Source organism: Saccopteryx bilineata, chromosome 7 (genome assembly GCF_036850765.1).
Source record: "Saccopteryx bilineata isolate mSacBil1 chromosome 7, mSacBil1_pri_phased_curated, whole genome shotgun sequence".
In the NCBI taxonomy this organism is placed as follows: domain Eukaryota; kingdom Metazoa; phylum Chordata; class Mammalia; order Chiroptera; family Emballonuridae; genus Saccopteryx; species Saccopteryx bilineata.
Window position 1 is genome coordinate 57,991,133 of NC_089496.1, and position 13,657 is coordinate 58,004,789.

The 13,657-nt window shown below is 60.6% G+C and overlaps 1 protein-coding gene across 1 annotated transcript; it reads right to left on the reverse strand.

Moving 5' to 3' along the window:
• Positions 1–16: 16 nt before the first annotated feature.
• AEBP1 (AE binding protein 1) lies at positions 17–9,432 on the reverse strand. The gene is made up of 21 exons (XM_066239694.1): positions 9,158–9,432; positions 7,017–7,358; positions 6,452–6,514; positions 6,257–6,328; positions 5,971–6,108; positions 5,818–5,895; positions 5,050–5,127; positions 4,858–4,938; positions 4,720–4,773; positions 4,443–4,552; positions 4,230–4,369; positions 3,848–3,932; positions 3,606–3,750; positions 3,355–3,440; positions 2,901–3,024; positions 2,419–2,615; positions 2,026–2,205; positions 1,531–1,882; positions 1,311–1,450; positions 1,076–1,175; positions 17–860 (listed from the first exon to the last, which is right to left on the reverse strand). Exons 1-21 carry the CDS (start codon positions 9,396–9,398, stop codon positions 265–267), a joined length of 3,402 nt encoding a protein of 1,133 aa, XP_066095791.1. The 5' UTR covers positions 9,399–9,432; the 3' UTR covers positions 17–264.
• Between the last annotated feature and the right edge of the window lie 4,225 nt (positions 9,433–13,657).

The following is a 13,657-nucleotide window of genomic DNA, read 5'->3' on the forward strand; positions in this document are numbered from 1 at the left end:
CAGTCAGTGACACATGTGGCATGAGCTTGTTTATTGGTATGGCCTGGGCAGGTGGTTGAGACGTGTGTCCTGGGCTCGCTGTGCCTGCCCCCACCCCTGCCTGCAGCGGTCCAGCCTCTCTGAGGCCACCAGGTGGCCCAGGAGCCTGGCAGACCCTGGCTCTTAGGTGTTGGTCACATTCGTGCCCACATCAGGGGGGCGTTAGTGCTTAGTGTGCTGATGGCTGCTGAGCTGGTGACAGCTCCTGCATTTTCAAACCTGTTCTCAGAAGTCCCCAAAGTTCACCGTGTAGGTCTCAACTGTGGTGAATGGGTAGTCTGGGCCCGTGACCATCTCCTCCCCTTCCTCTTCAGGCCCCAGCTCAGTCCCAAACTCCGTTACCACCTCCGTGTAGGTCTCAGTCTCAGACTCCTCCCAGTAAGCTGTGGTCTCTGGCAGAAAGTGCCAGGGACCCAGGGTGGAGCTGGGAGAGGGGGCTAGAGAGGGGATGGGAAGCAACGTGGGGGGCGGCGTGGAGGTGGAGGTGGAGGTGGTGGCTGGGCCCGCAGTGGCGTTAAGGCGTCGGAGTCGCATCTGTTCGCGCATGCGCAGCCGGTACTGCAGTCGGCGATACTGCTGGCGCCGCTGCTGAGGGGTCATGGGGCGGGAAGGGTCAATGCGCGGGATGGGCCGGTTCCCGTTCATTGCCAAGATCTCCCGGATGCGTTTCCAGTTGGAGCGGGCCAAGATGAAATTGCACTGGGTGGCACCAATGTCATAATCCACATTGCAGGTCTTGGCACTGGGAGTGTAGCCTTCCGCCTGGGCTGTCACACGGTACTCCCCCGGGTTCAGGATGCGCCAGTAATCACCACCACTGGCTGCGGAGGGAGGACAGGTTCAGCTGCCCGAGAGAGATGCTCTCCCAGGCTCCAGCCCCACCCCCAACCGCCCCACATGGGACACAGCCCGAGACCCTCTTTGGAGGCATCTGGAGGAGCGGGACCTCCTGGGCAGGCCCAGGTTCACCTGCCAAGACCAACACATATTTAGGCTCTCACCAGGGGACATGGGGTAGAGGTGCGCACATACGTACCTGTCTTCACACCATGGTTAATGCCACTCACAGAGATGGTGGCATTGGCAATAGGGATGCCCTGTTCATCTGTCACAACCCCCTTGATGCCTCGGTGAACCTGCATGAAAGAGATAAGGGCCACATGCCGAGCCTTACATACCGTTCCCCTGTCCTGTGCAGGCCCCTCTGGGCAGGAGTTCCCTGGGACCCTGTCTCAGCCCTTCACAGCCCCTCCCCCACCCTCAGCCCCCACCTGCTCCATGAAAGTGAGGAGGGCTTCTTTGTTGTTCTCCCACTCTCTGGGCAGCTCGCTCTCGTGAGGGAACTTGTCGCAGCCCAGGTAGATGGACAGCTCCAGGCAGTTGGTATGCAGGTAACTGAAGTCATTGATGGCTGGATGGCAGCAGACAGAACCACAGTCACCCTGGCCCTGCATCAAGCACCCCACCACGGCCCTTCCCCAGCCAACTCACTCCCGGATCTGGGGTTCCACTTGGCCCCGTTGACGATGCCCATGCCCCCGGTGTGGTCCTGTGCTTGGCACCCTCCCCGGTAGGACTCAGTCATAGTGAGGTGAGTGGAGGCGAAGGAGATGGCCAGCCAGCGGAAGATGGCGTGGTCCGGGGTCTCCTGGGCCTCAGACGCCTCGTCCTCGTCGTCCCCGCGGGCGGCAGCCAAGGCTGCAGCTAGCAGCTGCTCCTGACTGGGCTTGCGTGCCATGTCATAGGGGTAAGACACAAGCCGCTCACCGCCGTTCAGGTTCGCCCCCAGCACAAATGGGATCTTCTCCATCCAGGCGATGATGGCCCGGACCTCTGTGGACACCTGGGGATGGCCCTGCGTGAGGTCTGGGCCGCAGCTTCCACCACCCTCCAGGAAGACCTCATACCCACCGTCCTATCTCTGTCCCTTAAAGGCCCTGGGCCCTGGCTGCCCCCCAGTCCCTGCCGGCCAGGGGGAAGCCTCACCGTGGCGTCTGGGGAGAGGTAGCGCTCGGGGATGGGCAGGTTGTTGTTGGGGACCCGGTAAGGGACCCATTTCCTCTCCTCGGCTCCCCAGAGTACAGAGTTGAGATCCGGGAAGTCTTCATAGATGTCGAAGCCCTCCTCAGTCCACAGCCCCAGTGCCCAGTTTCCAAACTCTGAGCCCTGGGTGCATGGGGGTAGGGGTTGTCAGCGTCGGGAGGTCCAGCCCCACCCCACGCCAGCCACAAACACGCCACCAACCCCCCCATGCCCCCAATCCCGTCTGGTCTGGCCACGCCCTTCACGCGCCCCAGCTCTGCCTACCTCCCCCCTCCCCACCCCAGTCCCGCCTGCCCTTGCATGGCCACCGCCCAAGCTCTTCTCCCCTACACCCACCATCTGCGATGCTACTTCGTAGCCGTCGGGGTTCAGCGAGGGTACCAGGTGGATGCGCGTGTCGTGCACCAGGCTGCGAACGCGGGGGTTCCCGTCGCGGTACTCGCGGCACAGGTACTGCATGAGCAGCAGCAGCAGCTCGCGGCCCAGGACCTCATTGCCGTGGATTCCAGCTGTATAGCGGAACTCCGGCTCCCCTGCAAGGGCAGGAGCCTCAGAAACCATTCGGCCCACCCATGGCGGGGAGGGGGGGGGGTCTAAGGAAGTATCCAAACTGGCCTCACTTCCTGAGGCTTGTAGGGCCCAGCAAGACAGACTGGGATCCCCAAGGAGTTCCAAGGACGGCAAAGATGGAGATGGTAAAAAAAAAAAAAAAAAAAAAAGATGGAGATGGTGAGCTGGGAACATCAAGGATGCAGGCTAAGCCTTGCCTCTAATCTGTGGGGGAGGGACAGGCCTTCAGGGGACTGTGGAGTCCTCACCCAGCTCGTGATCCCCGGGGTTGTCAGAGATCTCCATGGCGTAGATCTTGAGCCCGCGTGAGCTCTTCCCCAGGCTGTATGTGCGAGTGATTGTGGGGCACTCCTCATTCACCACCTTCATCAGCTGCACGAGGAGAGGACACCGGTCACACAGCCCACCACCCGCTGCCTCCAGGGACTGCAGCCACACACACACACACACACACACACACACACCCACACCCTGTCTGCTCTATGAGAAGGCCTCTGTGGTAGAAGTGGCCGCTGCAGGGAGCCCAGCCCCTCAGGTACTAGCCGAGAGTGGTGAGTTCTTCCTTCCCAAGGCTAGAGCTGGCCCACATCCCTCAGGTGGCCAAGTCTGGGATGGGAGCAGAATGGAGCTCCAACATAAGCCCCCATTAGCCTCAAGCCTGAGCCCCGGACAGGACCCCCTGCTCTGGGACGAGTATCCCACCTGGCGCATGTCCTTGTAGCTGTGGTGCCGGAAGTCCAGGTCGTCAGTGGTGACCACCTCATTCTGGGCATAGTAGCTGTGGGCAGCTGCAGAGGGTGGGCAGGCAGGGTCCTGAGCGGGACAGCTGCTAGCCCAGCCCCAGTTGCCCCAGCCACACCAGCTGCCCCTCCAAGCCCCAGCCACACCAGCTGCCCCTCCAAGCCCCAGCCACACCAGCTGCCCCTCCAAGCCCCAGCCACCCCTGCACTCACGGGACACGGGGCAGCCCAGCACCTCCAGGCGCATGCACAGACTGCCGTTCCAGGTGAGGGGGTACACGCGAATGAAGCGGGCTACCACCGGCTCTGGGAGCTCGCTCAGCACAGGTGTGTCCTTGTCAACATTCCCGTGGAAGGTCTGGGGAGAGGCAGGCCTCAGAGCAGCACCCCACCCTGGGTCAGAGCCCAACTGAGGCCCAGGGGCTGGGAGCAGTGCTGAGGGCTCAGGTACCCACCATTTCCTCATAGCCGTTGGTATACATCACCCATGTCTGGCTGTCATTGCTGAAGCCCACAAAGAAGGAGGTCACAAAGTCATCACTGGAGAGTGGATGGTAGTCAGCGGTCAGGGCAAGGCTGGTCTGCAGCCCAGGCCCCAGGCCCTGAGGTGGCTCCCTCTCCTGGGCCCAAGAACTTAAGAGCTAGCAGGGCTGTGCGGTGCATCAGGAGTGGCTCCCGTGCCCACTGTGTGGTTGTGGATGGGTGGTTTGCTTATCTGGGTACTGCCATAGTTGAGGAGGGGGCTGGGGCCCTAAGGAACCCTCAGGAGTGTTTCAGATGGGACTCAGAGCTGGGCCTGGGGCTCATTCCCCACCAAGTGCCTGTGAGCAGACGTACTGGACACTGGAGTCACGACCCTGGGTGATGACGCCTGTGAACCTGGTGGTCCTTCTGGTATCCACTTCAATCCACTGGTTCTGAGCATCGTCCTCAGCACACCACGCTCCATCATAGTAGTCGTCCTCAGTGGCACCGGCCTGTTGGGCAGGGGTTGGCTGAGTGGATGAAGGAACCCATCCAGCTGAGAGAGGGGCCCATCCCAGCACCCACCTGCATGTTGAGACGGCCGCGCTGGGCCCCCAGGCCGTGACGCAGCATGGAGGAGGATCGGATCTGATTGTCCTCAATGCGGTGTGACTCCATCCCAATGGGGGGGCACTCTGGGGATGTGGCACCCCAAGCTGGTGGCCTGTGGCTCCATTCCTCCCTCCACCAAACTCAGAACCAAGGATCTGAGAGCCCTCTCCCCTTGTGTCAGGGGGAGCCAATCACTTGCCCCAGCCCCAACCCACACACCCTGCTGCCAGCTCTCAGGTCCCTCACTCACTGATTTTCTCTGCTGGAGCCCACTCCTCCTCCACCTCATCGCCCTTCCGGGGCCCTGGGGACAAGGAAGGAAGGACTTGGGGCCGAGGGTCCATCAGGACCCAGGTTGTGTGGGCCCAACCCCCAGCCCCATACATACCTTTGTGGTCCTTGCCCTTCCCCAGCGTCCATTTGTCATCTGTCTCCTCCTTGGGGCTGCTGCTCTCCTTCTTGGGTTTCTCTAAAGGTGGAAGGTGGGAAGGCCTGTGGCTCAGCCCCAGGCTTAAGAGGCTTCTGGGGGAGCAGGCCAAGCTGGAGGCAGGTGGGGTGGAGGCAACATGATTCCACTCACTCAGCTCCTCCTTCTCTTTATCAGTCTCCAGCTCAGCGTCAGGCTTCCGGGGACTGGGAGGCCGGAAGTAATAGTCCACTGGGGGAGGGAGAGCTCTGCTGAGATGGCCCCCACCCCCATGCTGCTCCCAGGACCCCACAGCATGAGCCCAGAGCATCTGGGGTTACAGGAGCTCGGCAAGCATGACTGGATAGAGGGAGCACAAGACGAGGAGGTGGGGTCAGTGAGCCTTGAAGTAGCCACACAGGCCCAGAGGAGGAGGGAAGATCCTCCCAAAGCAAGAAGCCGCCTGAGCTCAGGTGGGGCTGGAAGACCCCAGGGAAGTCAGCAGCCTGGACCAGCAGGAACAGCCAGCCTGGGGATAGGGAGGATGGGCTGGGCAGGGTGTGCTTCAGGGAGTGAGACAGTGAGGACATGCCCCCTGAGGCACTAATGGCCAGCAGAGGGTGGGTTTTGAGGGCTGAGCTGGGGCCAAGGGTTGGAGGGGTTTGATGGGACAGGAAAAGAGCACACTCAGGAACGGGGAGTGATCCACAGGGGACACGGGACAGAGGGAGAGGAGTCCACTGGGGCTCAGAAAGAAAAGGCCAGAAGAAAGAGTGAAGGATGGGAAGGAGGGGGAGGGGGAAGAGCAGAGTCAAGAGTCAAGGGAAGGCCCAGCCTGAGCGAGGAGGGCAGAGGAGGGCAGCAAGGCTGGTGGCAAGCGGGATGTTGGGTCACTATCACCAAGCTGGCCCTGGGATGCGGGCAGAGGCGCTGGGCACTCACTGTTGTCATAGTCAGGGATCACGTAGCCATCCCCATAGTCGGGGGGCAGCAGGGGTGGCAGGGGCTTCAGAGGCGGCTCTGTGGAGGTGAAAGGCAGGGGTGGGTGCAGCCCCTCAATGGACATCCCCACCTCCCCATCTGTCCCCATCCTACCGGTCCTCTCCTCCTCTGGGACCTCGATGCCCTGCCCTGGGGGCTTGGTCTTCTCCTCGGGGGGCTCAGGCCAGGGCCTCTCGGGCCTCCTCCTGCTGGGGGGCGGTCTGGGCTGCTTCTGGCGCCGGATGTACTCGACTGGGGGAGAGGGTGGACTGAGCGGTGAGTTGTCAGGGCTGGGATGGTAGAGCCCCGGGGTAAACCATCCGTGGACCCCCAGGCCAGGGGTCTGGGTTCAGACGGGGTGGTGGGTCCAGGTGGTCAGATTGGGGGGTCCCACACTCACAGTCCTCATAGTCCTCCCTCTCTATCTGGTCATTGTAGTCCAGCGTGGGCTGCTCTGTCTCCTCCTCCGGCTCTGGGCAGAAATGCTAGCAGCTGCTTTGTTGAAGACACTCACCGCCACCGCCACCCAGGCACCCTGGAGACCCAGCAAGCCACAGTGATTAGTCTCCCAACCAGGCGGGGGGCACCCACTCACCAGGCTGGCGCTCCACATGGGTCTCTCCTCCTGGACCCGGCCAGGGACTCGGAAGGGCCCCACCTGCAACATAACCCAAGCACACATAGACAGCAGTCCTGTGCTGACCACGGCTGCTCCTGCAGCCTCCACCACACCTGGGTCCTGCCGACACCTCCTGAAGCGTCGGCTCACTCCCAGGAGGCCTGGGCTGCGCTGGCTTCAGCACCCTGCTGGCATTCCCTAGGTTAGATTGCTGGCTGTTGATCTGGGGAGCCCAAGCCCTACTCTCCGAAAGGCCCCAGCCGCAAAGCTGCCCCAGCAGGAGGGAACCCTGCAGACTCCGAGCTCAGCAACACACAAGGGGTGGCTCTGGGTAGGGTCCAGGGGACAGAGCCCAGGACAGTGGAGAGCAAAACCATAGTGAGGCCACCAAGCCCTTCACCCAGCCACCTGAGGGACCTCCAACCCAACCGCTGGTAGCCCTGAGGGTCTGTGAGAAGCAGGGCCCAGGGAACCACCCTCACCCTTGCTCCCCCGCAGCCCAACACGGCATAGCCCACACCCCGGAAAAGCTGACACACACCTTCCTCCCGCGGTGGCTCCTCAGGGTGGGGGCTGAGGGGTGGTGGCAGTGGCCACCACGAGGATTCTGAGGGGGTTGGGATGGGGGGCCTCTTTCCAGCCAGGGGCCTCTTGGTGATCTTGGGTGGCTTCTCCTTGGGCCTCTTGGTGGCCTTGGGTGGCTTCTCCTTGGGCTTCTTTGTGGCTTTGGGTGTCTTCTCCTTGGGCTTCTTTGTGGCCTTGGGTGGCTTCTCCTTGGGCTTCTTGGGTGGCCTGGGGGACCCCTCTAGCAGCTGTTTGGTCGCCTTGGGGCCTTTGTCCTTCTTCCCTTTCTTCCCTTTGTCTTTGGCCTTTTCTGGAGGCGCTGTCCAAGATACAGATGTAGGTCCCATCAAGGGGCAGTCCGCTCTGTGCCCCATGTGGACCCCCTACCACATGGGCATAAGGACTCTTGTTCACCCATGTTTCCCAGGTCAGGAAGCTGAGAGGTTAAGTCACTTGCCCCCGCGAAAGAGCTGGGATTGGAACCCAGGTTTCTGTCTGCAAGTTTATGCTGTGGCTACATCTTGGCTTGGGCCCACGGACCCAGCCTCAGCACGGCGGCTCAGCTCACATAAAGTAGGCCCTTGTCCTCCCACCTGTTCCTGCTGAGGATCAGGAGCCCCTCACAATGCACCCTTTCCCGCATGTCCCTTCAGCCAGTTGGGGAGTGCAATTCTTTTTTCTTTTCTTTTTTTAAAAATAATTTTGTATCTTTAATTGATTTTAGAGAGAGACAGGAAGGGAGAGAGAGAGAAAGAGGAGCACTGACTTGTTCCACATATTTAAGCATTCATTGGCTGATTCTTATATGTGCCCTGACCAGGGATAGAACCCACAACCTTGAACTATTGGGATGACACTAACAGCTTCACAGCCCGGTTAGGGAGTGCTAGTCTGTGCTGGACACGGAAAGCACCCAGCCACCCAGCTCTGCTGGGGGAGGAGGCACCCCAGTCTCAAGGGAGAAAGAAGCAGTCTCATTCCTGCCAACTACCATGCAAAGTGAAGGGCATGGTGTGGGTGAGGGGCATGACCAAGCCTCCTGAAGCTCCTTGCAGGGGCAAGAAAAACCTCAAAGGTAAGGGGCATTTGTGGGCAATCCTCTATGGAGAAGTAAGGGGTCTGAAACGGTTGGAAGCCATAACCAATAATGGGTCCTGGGGCCACACAGAGGACAGGGACAGGCAGTGCAGCAGCTGCTCACCCAACTCTGAGTTGGGGAGGAAGAAGGGGCATGGGCTTACTATGCCATTGAAAATTTAAAGGGTGTTGGTGGCCAAGTCAGGGAAAATTTACAGAATGCAGACCTTGGGGAGAAACAGGGCTGCCCCAGAAACACCCATGAGGCCAGAGCAGGCCTGGAATGTGAGCTAGAGGTGGGGGGGGGGGCTCAATGGATCCCAGGACCTGCCCCCTCCAGGGTGGGGAGCCAGGAAAGATCTAGAGTGGGGGCAGGGGCTGCTGACCCCAAGAAGTGAAGGGTGGTGGGTTGGGGTCTCCTGGAAGAAAGAGATCAACAAGACCCTTTCCACCCTCCCAAAGACACAATAAGCAGCCAAGATTTATTGACAACTGATTATGTAAGAGGCGGGACAAATGCTTTGGTGATGCATCATCTCACTGAGTTCTCACAATAAGCCCTTGTGGGAGGGGGCTTCTGCCTCTGTGCTCTGTAGAAGTGGGACATCAGGCAGGAGGGTGCTGCGGACCCTTCCAGAGAAGGCTGAGAGGCTGGACTCTAGCAGTGACACTAAGTCGTCCCATTGGGACAGCAGGGCAGTTCGCAGCACTGGCCTGGGGAGGGGGTGGCAAAGTGCCCCACTGGCTCAAGCCTAGTCCCCCTGGGCAGCTGGGAGCTGGAGATGAGGGACTGGGACGGTTGGAGCTACTGGGCAGCGGACCTGCTGGATATGTCTCTGTGCCCAAAGGGCTACAAGCCAGCACTAACGCCCTGGCACAGTGTCCGCCAGACATCTGGGCAGTCCCGTGCTTACAGAGCCATTCCTCACTCCAGGCAGAGTGGACAGCGGCCAAACCCTGCGGAGGCCCTCCGTTCTCACCTGAGGTGCAAAGCACTCCAGGACCCTATCACTCTGGGGCTACCCCTGCCCAGGCTCTTACCCTCTCCGGCTACCCCGGGCTTGCCCTTGGTCTGGGCTTTGCGGACGCGTAGGGTGGGCTCGGGGGGCGGCGGGGGCTCCACGTCGTCCTCCCGGGGCTCGGGCTCCAGCTCCGATAGGAAGCCCTCGAGGAACTCCTCGATCTCGTCGTCGGTCAGCACCGTCTGCGGGCGCCCCCCGGGGCACAGAGCCAGCAGCACCAGGAGGAAGCCAAGCAGGGGCACCCCACGCACAGACGCCATGGCCGTGGCACGCGTGGTGTACAGGGGGCGGGGGTCCGGGAGGGGGCGGGGAGGGGGAGGGGCGCGGGAGGAAAAGGGGTGAGGCCGGGGGTCCCGGGGTAAGGCGCGGGAAGAATCCGGAGTGGGACGCTGGGGCTCTGGGCCAGGCAGTGGCTCGGGGGTCGGTGGGGACGCAGGGGTGGCCGGGGATTCAGAGGCGCTGGCGGCGGCTGTAAGCTCTCGTCCCGCGTGGCGCGCTCTGGTGCGGACCGCCTTCTCCAAAGCTCCAGTGCCGGCCGGGGCGGGGGCGTCGGGGCTTCCGGAACCGGCTCCCCCACCCCCGGGGTGGAAGGAGGAGGTGGAGGAGGAGCCGGGCGTGGATGGAGGGGCTGCGGGGGGGCCGAACAGTCCGGGCGCCGCGTGCTTGGCACTTCCCGGAGCGGGAACGGGGGCAGTGTCCGGGGCTGGAGGCCTGCGCCTCAGCAGCAGGGCCTGGGGGGAGAGGGGGTCGGAGTGGACGGGAGATTTCGAGGGTGCCGGTCGAGGGAGCTGACGCCGTTGCCCAGTTTCGGCTGCCGCACCGCCCTCCAACCAGCGGGACCGGGACGCGAGATGCTACCTAGCCTGCTGGAGGTGACTGGGGACGCCGGTAGCACAGCCAAGCCGCCCGGCTCTAGCTGCCGGGACCCTCCCCATCTCAGCCCGCAGAAGGGTCGTGAGGGAATCTGGCCAGCCCATGTTTCCTTCTCTCTGGAGACTTGGCCTGGCAGCTCTGTCATTCAGACATCCAACTAACTTCCCAGGTCCCTGACAAGCCTGCACTGTGCCTCACCCGGGATGGCACTGGGGACCCCACGCTCTGGCCTGGCAGGAGCAAAACTGCCTGAGGCAGGCCAGCTGCTCTGGTGGGAGTAGGAGTCCCAGGTAAGGTGCCTCTCATCTCCCAGGCCCTGACTGTGGGTCCAAGTCCAAACTGGGTCAAGTTTGCAGAAGGGCAGAGATGGAACAGGTTGGAAGGATAGTCTTTTTGCTAAGTTGTATATAATTCATAGACATGAGCTGTCAGGGTTGTGGAGGCACTTGGCACTCACACAGTGATTTCCATACAAGTTCAAGGATTCTTGCCCCACCCTGCACTCCCACCCAGGCACTCTCCTAGGGAGTGTTCCTGGACCCTGATGAAGAAACTGGCAAGGAGGTGGCAGGCACCAGCCCATTTATCTGGCCTCTCCTGAGGAGATAGCACAACCTCAAGTGAAGCCAGGTGAGATCAAGAGCTGGTTTTAAAGGCTGCACCCTGGACCTCAGCTCCATGTGGAGAATGGGGGGGGGGGGGGTTGCTCAAAAGCAAAGGAGGCCAGACACGGCCCTGATGGTATGACCAGTGGGGGAGAAGATGTGTGTCTCTAACCCAGGGCCTTGCACATGCCAGGCAGTTACCACCCAAACAGGAGGGTTAGCGCTCATTTCCCCTGGGAGACAAGTGCACCCACTGGGCTCCCAGTCTTCCCATCAGGCCTCCTTGTTCCTGGCTGTTCCTGCCCCGCCATGTGTCCTCAGGCTGGTCCTGGCAGCAGGCAGATGAAGTCAGCTTTTGCCCATAAAAGTCCTCCACGAACCTCTGAATCACACTGCTTGGGACTGTCCTGGAATTTGCTCTCTTGCCCCCAGCTGAATGTGAAGGCAGTGAGGCCCGAGGCTGTGGAGCGTCACTTCCCGCAGAGGTCAGTTCAGCTGGCTCACACATGGATCAGATTTGGGCCCAGCATCGTATGCCAGGGAAAACAGAAGCCATGAAAACATCAGGAAGGGATAGAAAGAACCTTTGCCTCAGCCACAGTTAATCACCCACAGGAATATAAGCAAAGACCTCTTGGGGTGCTGGGCCCTGGGGTGGGGGCTAGGGAGTTGGTACCCCTTCACCCTGAGGGTCTGGGCAGGTGGAAAGGAGGGGTGACTGCTCTCCATACCAGGTCGAGTCCCCCTTGGTGGGTGGGACTGGGATCTCGCTTCGCTCTAAGACCACAACCGTGGGAGTTCCTCAGACCTGGGCCCAGGGCTGTGTCTGGATGCAGGGAGGCAGTCAGGCCCATCAGGAGATACTGTGTGCTGAGGGGGCAGCATCTAAGCCAAACTTCCCAGGGAAAGGCAGGTAGGGAGTGGGAGGCTCATGCTTCTTGTGGCCGTTGCTCACCCTTCCAGGGTCCAGTGCCCCCACCACCAGGCAGGGAATCTGTGTCCATGTCCAAGGACTCTGTGAGCTAGTCTGGGGGGTCTGCTGGACACACTAGGGCCCCTCCTCCAGCTTCCTGTCTCCCAGTGATTGTCCATCCGAGGTACTACAACAGAACTAGGCTTGGCAGGGAGGTTAGGTGACGGGGTCACGCAGGCAGGTCCACCCTTCCGGCTCCCAGAGTTAGAAAAGAGTTTTTGGGGAAGATGGCCATAGGCTGGGATGTGTGGAGCTCCCTGTGGCTGGGGTGGGGGTGGCAAGGCCTGTGGAGCCCACTGATGTAAGGACAGGGAGAGAGAGTGGCGTGGCCTGCACTGTCACCCCTGAGGGCCCTAGCACCGCCTGACAGGGCGGGGTTCCCCACACAGAGGGATAGAGCTGGAGTGGTGCCCCCACCCAGAGTCAGAAGCAGGGTCTTCTCGGAGGCCAGTAGGGTCAGAGGACCTGCAGGCTGTGGGAGGTGGGGTGCGGGTGGAGGGGAGGTGTAAGTAATGCTAACACATGTGTGCTCCAAGGCCACTCTGCCTCACGCCCCAACCCTGCCCCAACGGAGCCAGAAGCTCCCACACTGGGAGGGGGTGAGGAACTGGATCGGATGTGAGAAGGAATAGAACCCACCCTCTTCCCACTACAGTGGGGTCAGTCCCACAGACTGGAGGGAAGGTGCTGTAGACAGCCTGACTTGTTAATGCTGTCAGATGGAACAGCTCCACCCCATCCTATTCCCACCCTCCGCCCACCCCCGGGGAGAGGACTTCCTGCCCCCCCCCTTCCAGTAGCCTGTCCTGAAGCTGTGGTGTGAACAGTTGTTACCTCAGATGTAAGGGGTGACGGTGGCTCCCTGATATGATGGTAAGACCACCTTCCACTCTCTGGAGGCATCTCCTGTCCACATATTCCCGGTCAAGCAAAGGTCAAGCAAACTCAGCATCGTTGCTGCACAGAGGGTTGGGATCCGGAGGCAATGCTGGTCTGGGCCTTGGGAAGCTTGAGGGTAAAGCTCATCTCCACCTTCAGCCCCAGGAGATGGGAAGGGGCTGGGTCCTGAGCCTGGAGCCTCCATCTACCCACATCCAGGGATTGCAGGGGTCCTTGGAGGACCCGGCCCCTGGTGACCTCTTTACAAAGACCCCCTGGGTCCCAGGCCATTTGTACAAGTGAACATATGTCCCTGATGGCTCACTGCATCACTGGGCAAGTCTTTACGGAGCTATCAGCAAGGTGCCCCTGAGCTCTGCCCAGAGATCCAGCCTTCCCTTGATGGTCAGGCTAGAGGTAACCGGAAGTCAGCAACAGGACCCCAGGACAGAGGGCACAGGAAAGGGCACTGACCATAGGTAGTGCAGTCCTGCCCTGAGTGGGGGGGATCTGCCCCCAGGCCAAGACTCCTACTGTCAGTCTAGGGTATGGGGAGGTGATTCCAGAAGCATGGGACCCGGGGTGTCCCAGATGGTGTCTTGCCCTGTGCACAACTGGCAGAACAATTTTCTTGGTTTCCAACAACTTGAAAACCACATGTGATTTTCCACCATCCTGTGCCCCCGCCCAGCTCCCCAGGCTCAGACTGCTGAGCGAGCACAGTTCACCCAAATTCCTTCCACTCACCACAGGACCCAGCCCCTGGGAGACCGGAGGGGTCACCACAGCCAGCTGGGGGTGGGAGGGGGACTGCCCCGCCTTTCTCCCCTCCCTTCCCAGCTGAGGGCAGAAAACCAGCTTCTAGGGCCATTACTAATTCTGCAGCAGGCCCACCAGGGAGGCTAGGAGGCGTGTGGAAGGAAGTGAGGTGTGACCCTGTGATCCCTGTGAAAGTCCCAGGGGAAAGGAGGGTCATTGAGTTCCAAACATGGGTCTCCTGGAAAAAGAGATCACACCATCAACTCTAGAGGAATTAGATGTAGATGTTAAAAGAGAACATCAATGTTAAAAAACAACATCAACGTATTAAAAGGAAACAGGGATGTGTGTTTATATTCTAAGTAGAGGCTGTAGAAGAAAGGATAGAGAACTTTGGTTGCAAAGTTAAACTGAAAATCAAAAGGCAAAC